The sequence below is a fragment of the Furipterus horrens genome, unplaced genomic scaffold (genome assembly GCF_987537825.1).
Source record: "Furipterus horrens unplaced genomic scaffold, mFurHor1.1.pri manual_scaffold_9, whole genome shotgun sequence".
Classification (NCBI taxonomy): Eukaryota; Metazoa; Chordata; class Mammalia; order Chiroptera; family Furipteridae; genus Furipterus; species Furipterus horrens.
In genome coordinates this window covers 55,913,832-55,928,710 of record NW_028327179.1, presented here as the reverse complement: position 1 = coordinate 55,928,710, position 14,879 = coordinate 55,913,832, and the positions used below count along the sequence as shown (strand labels likewise).

Sequence of the window (14,879 nt, the reverse complement as noted above, 5' to 3'; positions counted from 1 at the left end):
TGCATGGGGGCGTCTAGAACATAATACCCGTGATAAGTGAGGGAATGCTGTATTAATGAAATTCTTATATATTCACTGTTATTAATTAAAACATGATGTCATTCTGTGAGAACAATGAAAACAACAACAATATAACCATAGAACACAGTAGAAGAAAGCTGGACAGAACATAGCAATTAGGAGAATATATTTAGGAGTCATTCTACCTGACTTCATTTCACTACCTACTAGTTGCCTGTTTCTGTGGAAAGGACTGAAGCTTTGTCTTATTTATAAATATCTCGTGAGATTTCTTGAGGTTCCAGGTCATAATGGCAACATAGGAAGCTCCTGAACTCACCCCCTCCCATGGACACACCAGATCTTAGCTACATGTGGCACAATTCATTTGGAAAGAATCCAGACACTGTGTGAGTGACTCCTACCCCTCACAAAAATGAGAAAAAAGCCACATTGCAATGGGTGGGAGAGATTGAGACAGTCTTGCCATAAACTCCACCCCTGGCACAATGACATACAATCAGGAGAGTACTCATAACTCCCAGCATTTTCCTGAGGAGTGAATGGTTTGGACCGAACATGTAAGTGCCCCTAATTTTAAGACTTTCAACTAAGCGATGGCCACCCAAAAGCTTAGTTCTGAAAGCCAAGTGGGGTTTTGCATCCATGAGATCCATCAGACTATAGTAAATTAACAGTTCTCAACAGGCCCTTGAGGACTCACAGTGACTATCCTCTTAGGACTCACTGCAGTGGCAGCAGACTAAAATGCCATTTTTCCCTGGAAAAAGCCTATTTGGAAATCTTTAAAGCTGTAGCCCAAGAGACAGGCTTGTAATTTAACAAAGGTCCAAGGGCTAATTTTCTCCTGAGACCCAGGAGGCCAGCAGAAGCCGTCTCATGATCTCCTTCTCCCCTGTTCCACGTTGCTTGTGTCTCCCTGGAGAAAGCTTGTGCACATGTCTGGCACCGCAGCTTCTACAGCTGCTGCTCAGGAGACAAACCCCTTGGTCACTTGGCTCTTCTGGGCACCAGAGCTTGCATTTACAGGTCCCACAGGACTGTAGCAAACAATAAAACAGTTCTTGCCTGGCTACCCCTCAGAGCACAGTGAAGAGGCAGCAGTCAGAGGCTCCCAACTCTCATTACTTCCCTGAGGGAAACTTATTTGTATGTCTTGGGGACTGCAGCCTGAGGGTCAGGCTCTTGGTCTGACACACACATAGGAGCTAAATCCCAAAACAGGGAGGCGAGCAAGCGCCATCTTTGCACCCTCCCTCTTCTCTATTCCCTGTCCCTGGTGTTCATATGAAAATAAACTGAGTGCACATCTGGTACATTAGCTTTTGTGGCCGCTTCCCAGAGGATGCATCCCTTGGTAGCCTGGCCCTAGCAGACAGCAGGACTGGTGTTGGTTGGTTCAGGAGTACCAGCAATGGGTAAACCATCAGACAGAAAATGAGTAAGAAAACACTGGACTTAAACTCTATATTTAACCAGATTGACTTAACAGACATTTACAAAAGAATGCATCCAAAAGAAACAGAATACACATTCTTCTCAAGTACACCTGGAAGATCTTCTAAGATAGATCATATGTTAGGCCACAAAACAAGCCTAGATAGATTCAAGTAGATGAACATGATATCAAGCATCTTTCTGACCATAATGGTATGAAACCAGAAATAAACTATAAAAAGAAACTAAAACATTCTAAATATATAAAGATTAAACAACATGCTACTGAACAACTAATGACTCAAAGAAGAAATCAAAACACAAATCTAAAAATTCCTAGAGGCAAATAAAAATTAAAATACAATGCATAAAAACTTGAGTGCAACAAGAGTCCTCAGAGAGGAGTTCATAGCAACAAATGCCTACATTTTTTTAAAATCTCAAATAAACAGTATAACTTTACACTTCGAGAAACTAGAACAAGAATAAATGAAGCCAAAGTTAGTACATGAAGGAAATAACAATAGTCAGAGCAGAAATAAATATAACAGAAACTATAAATACATAGAAAAAAATCAATGAAACCAAGGCTGGTTGTTTTAACAAAATAATAAAGAAAACAAACAAATCATTTAGATTTAAAGAAAAAAAGAAAGAAAACTCAAACAAATAAAATTAGAAATAAAAGGATAGACATTACAACTGATACCATAGAAATGCAAAGAATCTTAAGAGGCTACTGGGACCAACTATTAAATCACTATCTCGAAAAGTTATCTGCACTTCACTGTTTATTGCAGTGTTACAGTTGACCTTTAAACAACATGTATTTGAACTGCATGGGTACTTATAGGCAGATTATTTTTCAGTAAACATACAGTTGGCTACCATAGCCCTGGATTTGGCATTCAAATGCAAATCAAAAACAGTCCTTTCAATCCACAGTTGGGAATCCATGGAAGAGGAGGGCCAACTGTGTGCATTGTTTTATGCCATTTTATATAAGGGACTTGCGCATCAGTGGATTTTGGTGTCTGCAGATTGTCCTAGAGCCAATTCCACTTAGAGGAAAGACTGGGTTTGGAAGGAGCCAAAAGTTATATGGGGATTTTCAAATGTGCAAGGGTCGTTTTCCCTAACTCCCACATTGTCCGAGGGCCAACTGTATTTACAATAGCCAAGATATGAAAATAAGCTAAGTGTCCATAAATGGATGAATGGGTTAAAAATGTGATATATATATAAAATGAAATATTATTCATCCATAAAAAAGAAGGAAATTTTACCATTTTTGATATCATAGATGGACCTTGAGAACATTATACTAAGTGAAATAAGTCAGAGAAAGATAAATACTGTAAGATCTCACTTATATGTAGAACCTAAAAATAAACTAAAGTCATAGATACAGAAAACATAATGGTAGTTGCCAGAAGTGGAGGGTGGGGAGTGGTGGAATCGGGTGAAGGTGGTCAAAAGATACAAACTTTCAGAATTTTTTTTAAAAGATTTTATTTATTTATATTTACAGGGAGGGGAGGGAGGAAGAGAGGGAGAGAAACATCAATGTGTGGTTGCCTTTCACCAGCCCATAACTGGGGTCCTGGCCTGCAACCCAGACATGTGTCCTGACTGGGAATTGAACCGGCAACCCTTTGGTTTGCAGGCTAGCACTCAATCCACTGAGCCACACCAGCCTGAACCAAACTTCCAGTTTAAGATACGTTCTGGGGTATAATATACAGCATGGTGACTATAGTTAAATACTATATTCATATTTGAAAATTGCTAAGAGAGATCTTTAAAGTTCTTATAAGAAAAAAAAAATGTAACCATGTGAGGTGACAGATGTTAACTAACTTGGTGTGATAATTATTTTGCCATACATATATATATATATTAAATTATTATTTACATTAAATTATAAATTATCTACTAAATTATATGTTAAATTATAAATTACATATGTAACTTGTCAATTATATCTCAACAAAACTGGAGGTGAAAAGATTTCTGTTAGGATTAAATTAGATCTGTTTGCAAATCCTAGCAAACAGTAGGTCTTCAATAATTCCTAGTAATTGTAATTTTTAAAAATAAGTGGGGAGAGTGGGAAGAGAGAGAGAAGGAAGAAGATTCCCTGAAAAACAGGAAAACCTGAAAAAATTAAAATGTCCATGGATGACAAAAATCTCTATTAGGATGTAAATTCCTTACATTTGTCATTTTTCAGTTGTCCACCATGTTCATTTTTTTCTTAATGCTCTTAATAAAGTACTTTGTACACATGTCAATATTAGCACAATGACATAGTACATTTATCCCAGTTTACTGCTTTCCTTTACATTTTAGAACGCACTTCAAAGTTTTAAATAATTAAATCTATTCTTCCTTTTTGATACCTGTTTTGTGTTATACATACAAGGGGTTCCTCAATCTATGACAATTATAGGATCTGACAATATTTTCTCCTAATATTTTTATACTTAGTTTCTTCATAATCAGCTCTTCAATTCATTTGTAATTTATTTATGTATATATGAGGAGATGATACAACTTTCTTATACAAACAGTAAACCAAATATTCCTAAGCCTGCTAATTGAGTTGTGCATCCTTTCCTGATTTAAACTCACATTTTTATAGAGAATACTTATAAAAGTTGGGCTTATATCTTCTCAACATTTCTATTTTTCAATATTTCTTGGCTAATGTCTACTTTCTATTTCTGAAATTTATATTTCCTGTGGGATTTTTTTTTTTTTTTGCTGTTGCTGTTGTTTGTTGTGCATATGTGTGTGTGTATTTCAATAACATCAGTTGCCCCTATTTATATGCTTATATTTCTGATCACTTTTTTTATGTGACTTACTTTCTTGTGCTATTATGTTTATACCTCCATATGCTTTATGGTTTGTTTCTTGATTTTCAAATATTTTATGTCTTATTACACAGGTAATACACTTTGCATACACAAGATCTTATTCTAAATATCCAAATAAGTGTACTCTTTTTAAATTTTTTCTATGTTGGCCTTTTGGCACATCAATGATATAGAGTTGAAACACACTAAATAACATCTTACTATGGATTTGTAAAATTTATGACATAAATTACAGACATTTTATGTAATCTAGTGGCTATTACTAGCATTTGGTTAATTCCAATGATTTAGTGACAGACAACACTGCAATAAATACTCTTTTCTATATTTGTCTCATTATCTTCTCAGGAAAATTATTGGGAGTGTAATTGCTCAGTAAAAGGATATGTGTGTTTTTTAAGGCCTTTTATTCATATCACCAAAATACTTCCTAGAAACTTTGCAAAATTTAGACACCAAAAGAGTTATAAAATTAGGGAACATGCTTTAGCAAAACAAACAAAGATGTAATGCATTTTTTAAAACAACAAAATAGTCAGTAGTCTAAAGTATTACCTGAGGGCGAACCATTTTACCTGCTGCAATATTTCTCTCCTCATTGACCAAGTTAATAATTTTCTTATTAACAAGTGGTGCATTTGCACCCTCAATCTTTGCTATAATCTTGCCATTCTATAAAGAAAAAGAAAACATGAAGGAAACTTTCATTTTCAGGATAAGTAAAAAATTAATACTTCAACTCAACAAAGTAACCCTGCTCTGACCCACACTTCCACTAATCCTTTCTTAGCAATTGAAATTAGCAACTTTATTTATTTTTTAAAGTATGTTTTATTGATTATGCTGTTATTTCTTTTCCCTTTGCTCCCCTCTGCCCAGTATCCCACTCCCTTCCAGCAATCCCACCCCACTTAGTTCATGTCCATGTGTTGTGCATATAAGTCCTTTGGCTTCACTCTTTCTTATATTATTCCTAACTTCCCCATCTGATTTGTACTGACCAATTATGCTTCTTAATCTTTGCACCACTTCTCCCCCTTTATCCTCTCAGTTGATAACCCTCCAAATAATCTCCATACCTATCATTCTGTTCTCATTCTGGTTGTTTGCTTAGTTTGTTTTTGTTTTTATATTTTACATTCTGTTGTTGATAGTTGTGAGTTTGTTGTCATTTTAATGCTCTTAGTTTTTATCTTTTTTTCCTAAATAAGTCCCTTTAACATTTCATATAATAAGGATCGGGTGATGATGAATTCTTCTAGATTTACCTTGTCTGGGAAGCACTTTATCCGCCCTTCCATTTTAAATGATAGCTTTGCTGGGTGGAGTAATCTTGGTTGTAGGTGTTTGCTTTTCATCACTTTGAATATTTCTTGTCAGTCCCTTCTTGCCTGCAACGTTTCTTTTGAGAAATCAGCTGATAGTCTTAATAGGCACCTCCTTGTAAGTAACTCTCTGCTTTTGTCTTGCTGCTTTTAAGATTCTCTCTTCATTTTTAACCTTTGGCATTGTAATTATGATGTGCTTTGGTGTGGTCCTCTTTGGGCCTAGCTTGTTTGAGACTCTCTGTGCTTTCTGGACTTGTACATCAATTTCCTTCATCAAATTTGGGAAGTTTTCCTTCATCATTTTTTCACATAAGTTTTCAATTTCTTGCTCTTCCTCTTCTCTTTCTGGCACCTTAGGATTTGAATGTTGGTACATTTAAAGCTGTCACAGATGTTCCTAAATCTCTCCTCATTATTTTTCAATTCTTGTTTCCTCATTCTGTATGGTTGACTGTTTATTTCTTCCTTAGGTTCCAAATCATTTATTTTAACCCTGGTTTCCTTTTCTTCACCATTGGTTTCATGTGAATTAGCCTTCATTTCACTTAGCTTAGCTTTCACTTCTTCCCTTTTGCATTTGCTATACTCAAGCATAAATGTCAAGTCTGTGAGCATCTTTATCACCAGTGTTTTGAATGCTGCATCAGTTAAGTTGGCTGTCTCCTCATCACTGAGTTCTCTCACTGGAACCTTGATCTGCTCCCTCCCCTGGGCCATAATTCTCTGTCTTCTCAACTTGACAGGCTCCTGTATTTGCCTGTGTGTCTTAGGTAGAGCTGTCACACCTGCTACATTGTAAAGGGAGGAGCCTTAGGTATTAATCAGTATGGGGCAACCTGTTCCACTATGTCATGGCATTGTATGTGGGGGAGGGGCGTGAGAAAAAACAATGCCACTTTCTGAGAACTCACCCCTTTTCCAGACACTTCTCCCACTTCCCATATGGGACTGGCACCTCTCTAGCTTTTGCTCTGGCTGTGGTTCCTAGAGTGGGTGGGTCTGCAGACATTCAAGGACCATGGTGGCCCTCTAAACAAGCAGACTCTGTTGAGAGACTGGCAGTTTCTTGCCCTGCCTCAATCCCCACTGGTGTTCACAGTCAGAAGCAATGTGGCTTTATTTTCCCCAGCACTGGAGCTATGAACTGCATGGTCTGGTCTGGTGCTGGGATTGCGCCCAGGGTGTCCCCTACTTTTTTTAAAGTGTAACTGTGTTTTTATCTGGCTGACCACTGCCCTGTAGCTGCCACTGCTGCTACTGGAAAACCACTTCCTCTCTGCTTTGGGTCCGCCCCTCCTACCTGTCCGGATGAGTATTTCTTCCTTATATCTTTGTTTGTTGGATTTCCATGCAGCTTGACTTTCTGGAACTTCTGGTTATCTCTAGTTTTGAGGTAGTTGTATTCCTTTTCAGTTGTGGAGGGAGACGCACCATGTCTACCTACACCTCCTTCTTGGTCAGAAGTCCAAAATTAGCCATTTTAAAATAAAGTGTCAGTAATATGAAAGTATGTTCTGATTTGGTAAACCTCAGTCTTTGAGTTCTACCTCCAGTTTGTCTGTCCTCCTACAACCGAAGACAGGCCTTCCCTACATTGTATTTTAGCAGTTCTTTGTAGGCCTTCAATATCACCCTCTCTAATTATCTTTCACATTATGTTGCTTTTATCCATATTACAGCACATATTTATTAAAAACCTGTTTACTAGCACTGTACCAGGTATGATGTTATGGAATAATAGTCTTACCTATTACACCTGACCTATTAATACCTGGCCCAATTTAATATCAAAAACACACATATACACATATACACACCTGAAATAACAACCATGACAGGTACCATCAAGAGAGAAACAAAGAACTTGGAGCATCTATAAGAATTGGATCTTCATCAAACTGATCACAGAAGATATGTCAATAACAGGAAATTATTTTTGGTTTAAAGTTTGAAGGATGGGTAAGAGATAACTAGGCAAAAAGGAGAAGAAAGAGCATTCTATGCAAAAGCAAGAGATTAAAGGGTCTGGAGGCAAAAAGGGAATATGGCAAATGGGAAAATGGGAATGCCAGCCAAGAAAGTGAGGAATGACAGTTCTGAGATGAAGCTGACAGCCAGTAGGAACCAGACCCTGCAGAGCCTTGCGGTCATGAAAGGATGTAGCCTTTATCCTCATTACATTGAGAAGCCTTCAAAATATTTAAACCGAGTTAGTGACCATGATTAAAACTCTTTGTTAAGAATATTTCACCTATTATGTGGAGAAAAGATTAGAGGGGAAGCAAAAGAAGATATAGACATTAGAGGCTATTCTAGAATTGCAGCTGAGAAAGATGGTTGCTGAGTCTCTGGCAGTGGTGATGAGAGGGAAAGAATGTAAAAAAACAGATGAGTGTGAGGAAATCTTGGGTGTTAAAAGTGACAGGTCCAAGTTCTGGTGTAGATTGGGTATGATGTTAAAAAGAGAGGTTTCTAAAATAACTTTACAGTTCAGGCTTGAGAAACTGGATAAATTAAGAGGCTATTCGCCATAAGAGGCAACACTAGAAAACCATGTTTTCAGGGGGAGGCAGGATTGGGTCAGTTCATTGTGAGATGCCCTTGTGACAACCAAGAGGAAACATCAAGTCACCAGTTAGATATACAAGTCTGGAGCTCAAAGAAGAGGGTTTAGCTGAAGATGTAAACTTGAGTTAGTGATATATGAGGAGAAAATGAAACTGTGTAGAGATTTTCTAAGAAAAGTACATGGCACTCTGGCTGGTGTGGTTCAGTGAATTGAGCACCAGCCTGAGAACCAAAATGTCACCAGTTTATATTCCCTGTCAGGGCACATGCCTGGGTTGCAGGCCAGATCCCCAGTTGGGGGTGTGTGGGAGGCAACCAGTTGATTCTTCTCTCGCACATGTATGTTTCTCTCTCTTTTTCCTTCCCTTCTCCTCTCTCCGAAAATAAATAAATAAATAAAATTTTTTTCAATACATGGCATGATAAAGTCAATATTTAACAGTTGAATGAAGAAGGATGAATTTGCAAAAGAGATGGAAATAGTTGGCATCCAAGAAGGCAAAAGAAAAACCAAGTCACAAAAAACAAAAGGAACAAACGTTTCCAAGGGGAAGACATGTTCACTGTATTCTACACATTTGAGAGGTACGGTGTGATAAAGGCCTAAGAGCATTCATTATATTTGGCAATAGGCTGGTAACTGGATACATTAGCGACAGCAAATTTTCATGGAATAATAAGACATAAATTAAATTGAATGGGTGTCAAGTTAATAGAATGAGAAGACATGGAGTAAAAATAAATAAAAAACTTCTGAGAAATTTAGCTGAGAACTAAGAGAGAGAGAAATGGATGGAAGTTAGAGATGGATGGTGTCAAAAAGAAGTATTCTATTTTAATAGTAAAGAATTATATTCAAAGGCTAAAGAGAAGAATCCATTTGAGAAAGATTAAAATGAAATATAACATTCTAATAACCATTTCCCTCTGAAAGGAACTTTCCGACAATTCTGTGAGCTTTCTAATGCCCCTTGAAAAAGCCCTTCCTGATGGGATTTGCTAAAATACATTTGTTGTCAGCTAAGAATGCTGTCAGATACAAAGGGCCATTATGGAACTATTTGAACAAATAAACAATAGGCTTGATGGTGGTTTTGTGATTACAGATTGAGACTGTTAATGATTACAGATATGGTACATGAGTGATAACAAAATCTGAGGCATAAGCACAGCAATGATTGGATGAGGTGCACTGCAAGAAAAGTTCATTGCAAGTTAGGTGGCCAATAATTGAGAGTCTAGAATTTTAGGTTGGTTGTCAGTCCCAGGGTGATGGAAGGACTTGGGTGTGAAAGGAAGACTTTAAGCCACATGCTAGAGTCTTCAGTAATCTACACAACTGATCCAAAGGCCAGTAGATGACAGAAGTAAGGTAGGGGAGAAGGAGTCAAATAGAGTGGACCTCTATCATACAAGTAAAAGAAAGTTACTGTAGTAAGAAGCAAAGAAACATCAATTCTACTCCTGGCCCAAGAAACAATCTGAGAAAACAGTCACCATTTCTGGGCAGCAGAGAAAATGTCTTAAGTAAGGAGCCAGACTTATGGAAAGTCAAGAAAGTGGAACAAAAGCTCTGGGACAAGGCTAAAGATTTAGAAGTTTGAAAATTGCTTATATCAATTCCAGATGTCACATAGTGAAAGGATTTGAGATAGGGGAGTACTAGAGAAATGGATCAGGAAAAGAATTCTGAGGATTGGGACAGGGCATGCATGGCTAGAAGGAGGGGTGGTTTTATACTCTGGACATTGATTGCAAATAAAAGAATATTGACTGGATGGTCCATTTCAGAAGGGTGGGCATGGGTCTACTGATCAGACCTGACTAACTTAACAGGGTGATGGTCATCCCAGAGCTCCAGACTCTACATAGTGGTCCACTTTCTTAGTCTTTCTTCCTCAGTCCCATGCTCCTAACTGTTCCTGCTGTACAGTTGCCTCAGTGTCCCATAAGTTTAAGTCCATTTCTGTTTCACGCAGTTACTCATTCTGGTTCCTTAAACCATCTCCAGACCAGGGGTCAGCAAACTATGACCAAACATAGAGCCAATATTCTGGGAAAGCTAAAAATACTTAGCCAGCTGACCTCTCATCTAAATCATCAAATCCTACATATCCAGATCTATAATGCAATTTTAATTCAATTAACCCAGTAATCCAGTTCCTTGAAATAATTACAAGAGTATTATTTAACAGAAGGAAAAAGTTATATCCAAGAAGTGTTTTTAAATCACTATTTTTAATACCAAAAGTGACAACTGAAGTATCCAGCAGCAGAGGAACAGTCCATGCCCTCTCTGGGAAGCCTTTCCTTAGGATTCCAGTTCTCTAGCTCTGTATGTAGCAGCTATACTCTGTGTCACACAAGTTAGCACTTAACTGTATACTTGCCCTTTAGACAACAGCACTTATTATGGTTTTCTGATTGCTAAAGCTGTTGTGGTCATCACAGAATATGTGGAAAATACAGAAAAGTATAAAGAAGAAAATTGAAATTATGCACCACCACCCCCATACATAGAAACCTGTGGACATTTCAGTGATTATACTTTCTGTCTTCATTCCACTTATTTGTAAATACAGAGATAAAAGTGATAGACATTACAAAGTAGTGATTATACAGCTATTTCCTTGGATTGTCATACATGAATATTTATAACCAATTCTCTCCTACTGCATATTAAGAAATTTCCAATTTTTCAATCTGTAAGTAATAATTCATCATACTAATGTCTGATTATTTTCTTAAGAAAGGTAAATACATCTTGTTTTTCTCTTCCTCAGTCAGCTCAGTGTGTGGTAGTCTAACCACTTAATCCATTATTAGCTCCTAGAAGTCAGGTTATAAAATGTATTAATAGATAAGCAAAGATAAAGTAAAAAATTTATGATTTGTATCATCAAAAAAGAGTTCTGTGGTAATTTTAAAATGCTACTTGCTCTTTAACTGTAAACTGGAATCTGATAATAAATATTATACTTACAACACTAAAAAGAAAAATAGGTTCACATTTATCTCTAAATGGCTGCAAAGTCACGATGTTGTCAGCCTCTGCCTGGAAAAAAAATATATTAATCTTTCACATGATAATAAAGGAAACTATATCCAAATCATTAGATACACTATATACAAAAAACACAGATACACATATAATTCTTATTTCTATATTTACTCAACATTCTCTTAGTTTGTTTTAGTTGTTTTATTTTTTTCAGGTAGTGAAGTGTTTTAGTTGTTTTAAAGCTCAAATTGCAAACACTGGCAAGTCAGGCACTGCATCAGTTTGCCTCAACATGACTTCGGGCTGTTCACTTTTAAGGTAACCCCACTCAAAAAGAATGAGAGACGCTGCAAGAAACTATAAGATTAAAGAATATAAGGCAAGGATTATACTTAAAAGTAATTATAAATCATCATTACAATGTTTATATCATAATAAAGCACTAACAAGTAAAGCATTTAATAATATTATAAAAGAACTACAATAAGTAACATTTAGTATGCATAGGTACAATACATAGGTACAATGTTAGTAAAAGTCTCCAAGTCTTTTAAAAGGGCATATAACAGAAAAAAAAAATTATGCTGACCATTTAGCTTAGGGTGATTTCAATAGATAATCAATTTCATAAGTTTTAATTTTGGATTAAAATTACAAGGTCTGAAAGGGAAACTTTCCTTGGCTAAGAAAAATATCCAGCAAAGGGTGCCCCTCCATTGCTCATAATGGAGATTTGGAAACTATGAATTTTCTTCACCTTTTATGAGCAAGTCATATCATAAAATCAGCATCAATCTAGGTGACTATACTACTGTTGAGTGTGCTCAAACTCCTATGGAGTTCTGTCTAGTCCAGGTACTGCTGGGAGGACAGTTATAAACCTCAGGCCTGTATCCTCACACAGCTCTGAGCTGTGCTGAGATGAGAGCTTAACAACATAAATGGTTTAATTTTTCTTCCACACCCACTTGGCAGCCTCCAGCACCATCCCCTCCCCACACATACCCCAGGTTTTTTCCTACTCAGATTCAACAAACAAGGAGGGATATGATGACTCTGGACCACCTAGAAACACAGCATTCAGTTACACTATTTCATTAAGGACTTCCTTGCTTTCCTCTGCTCAAGTTCCTTTCCCGCCAGCCTGATAGGTGACTAGGGGGGCCTGCCTTGTCATCCTCTCTGCATTGACCCTCAATCTCCTTTTAGACATTGGAATTTCCCCATGGCCCCTAGCCCATGAATTTGCACTTGTACCATGACCAGACAGCTGCCAGGATTCATAAGAATTTTCTTATGACGACTGATTATCTATGATCCATTTGTCAGCTGTCAGATCTTTCTGATACTGTCTTTTAACTTCTTATACCAACCCATTGTCTATTGCATTAGGCAAACCCCTTTAGGCCCCATTCTCTGTCCTCTGAAATTAACTTTTCTTTCCAGACAAGAATCAAATTTAGAATCACATTCCAACCCCATTCAGGTGGTTCTGACTGTTCAAGAATAAACAAAGCAAGTTGTTATATAATAATGCTGCCTTTTAAAACACTACAGGGCCCTTATTTCAGAAGGCAATATCAACCTCTATCTCATTTAAAATATTTTTTTCTTTGTTGGTTCTTTAGTTTTTTCTTTGATAACTGCTGTCTTAAAGAGAAAAAATAATAAGAGGTGAGTTTCTAGCTTTACACTGGTTATTTGTAATGTTGAATTAAGGAAAAAAAGGTCCTGTAAACAATGTGTCTACAGAAAGGGCTGGATAGACAGTCAAACACAAACTAATGTCAATAAGCAATTTCATTCCCAAGGTCTGTGTTGAGAAGTGTCATAGAAGCCTGAGAACATTCAATGGGTTGAGGTTTCATGTTGCATCAGGGATAATGCATTTTAGGAACAAAGAATAAAGATATGTAATCAGTTATCTGCTTCTGCACCTTAGGTCTAACGGGTTTGGACATGTTTCTGTCAAATAGAAATAGAATGTGAGCCACACTTATACTTTTAAATTTTCTAGTAGCCACATTTAAAAATTAAAAAGAAAACAGGTGAAGCTAATGTAATAATATATTTAATAATAAAATTTTCTTATACAATAGTGTCCTAAATATGATCATTTTAGCATGTGATCAATGTCAACATTATTGAGATATTTCACATTCTTTTCAGCATACTAAGTCTTTAAAATCTCGTGTGTATTTTATACTTAGAATACATCTCAATTTATGGGTTAAATTTTAACCATAAATAATTGATCTCTAATTTGATTATATAAAATTTACAGTCAAAAAAGTAGATTCACATAGCCAAGTTTTACAATAACTGAATTGAGTATATTTTTAAAATTTATATAAGTTAATTAAAAATAAAAATTCAGTTCCTCATTTACACTAGCCACATTTCAGTGTTCAAAAGACACTTGTGCCTACTGGCCACCATATTAGATAACAAAGCTCTAAATAGTTAATAATTTAATGTGGACTACATTGAATAATCAATACAATAAATCCCTTGTCACATTTTGGGGGCAAATAAGTGATGGAAATCACTACCAATGGAAAATTGGTACCAGGTAAATGCCCAGAGTCCTTCCTAAAGCTGTTCGATAAACAGCATTTGCAGTCTTTGTTCTAAGAGACAAACTGCATATGGTCAGGTTAAAAGAAACAGGTCGATAGACAGATACCCCTTTTTATACTTTTCTAACAGTCACAATCATGGTCAATAACCTCAATGGTATAGGAATATGATAAAAATCATGTTTGTTCTTATATCAGATTAGAACTAAACATGTAGTAAAACTACCAAGTAAATACTGTCCATTTTGAAGAGTTGACAGTCCTTATAGAGAATACTTCAACACTTAAAGTAACAAGAAAACAATAGTTTAATGGAAATTAAATCCTTACTACAACAAAATGCAGAATTTCATCTTCATTCAGCTCATTTTTCAATTTTCTGAATAAAGTTTGCATTGCTTTGCAAGGTCCACACCAGGCTTGGTAAACATCAATCACTAGAAGATGATGATATTTATAAAAGAACAGAGTCAAAGATTCTAGAATAGCAGCTTATCCCAGTGCTGGGGCAGGGGCAAAGGCAAAGACATAGCAGGGCTTTATGCTGGAAGTAGGGAGCCATTCTCTGTGCTGGGGTGTCATGAGGCACCCTGGGCCAAACTACAGGTGACTGGACAAGGGTGGTGGGCTGCGGGGGGGGGGGGGGGGCAGTACCTGTTAGGCCTTTGTTCTGCAACATCTCATCCCATAGGCTTTGATTATTGATGACTGCCTGCAAAAAGGAAGGCATTGTAAAAGGTCTTCAAGTGTCAATGCACCAAGTAAAAAAATATTGATACGTCATGCCCACCTGCAACTGGATTTCTCGCTTTTTGCCTGCCATTTATCCACTATTACATGAAAAAGGAAAGAAAAATAGAAAACATTTCAGAGAAATTTAAATAATGTTCTGTTTATGCATTCAAGCAGCATCTTAATGTACCATAGAAATTTTCCTTTGGTATCAGCTATGTAGCACCCTCTTCTAGAGGCTCCAGTGTCCCTGAAGAGCTCTTCATGCTGTTTGAAAACCTGCTTACTTCTAGCAGCCAAACTTCTTCCTCTCCCAAGAATGTTAAAGCAA

General features: G+C 36.7%; 1 protein-coding gene across 1 annotated transcript in view; it reads right to left on the bottom strand.

The window, feature by feature from the left end:
• NME8 (NME/NM23 family member 8) overlaps nucleotides 1–14,639 on the bottom strand; it is a 76,028-nt gene extending 61,389 nt beyond the window's left edge. Inside the window, exons 1-5 of the mRNA XM_090286888.1 lie at nucleotides 14,607–14,639; nucleotides 14,471–14,528; nucleotides 14,147–14,253; nucleotides 11,220–11,291; nucleotides 4,896–5,012 (exon numbers count right to left, since the gene is read on the bottom strand). Of these exons, the coding sequence (XP_090143014.1) occupies nucleotides 4,896–5,012; nucleotides 11,220–11,291; nucleotides 14,147–14,253; nucleotides 14,471–14,528; nucleotides 14,607–14,639 (387 nt within the window). The remainder of the gene's footprint in view (nucleotides 1–4,895; nucleotides 5,013–11,219; nucleotides 11,292–14,146; nucleotides 14,254–14,470; nucleotides 14,529–14,606) is intronic.
• Between the last annotated feature and the right edge of the window lie 240 nt (nucleotides 14,640–14,879).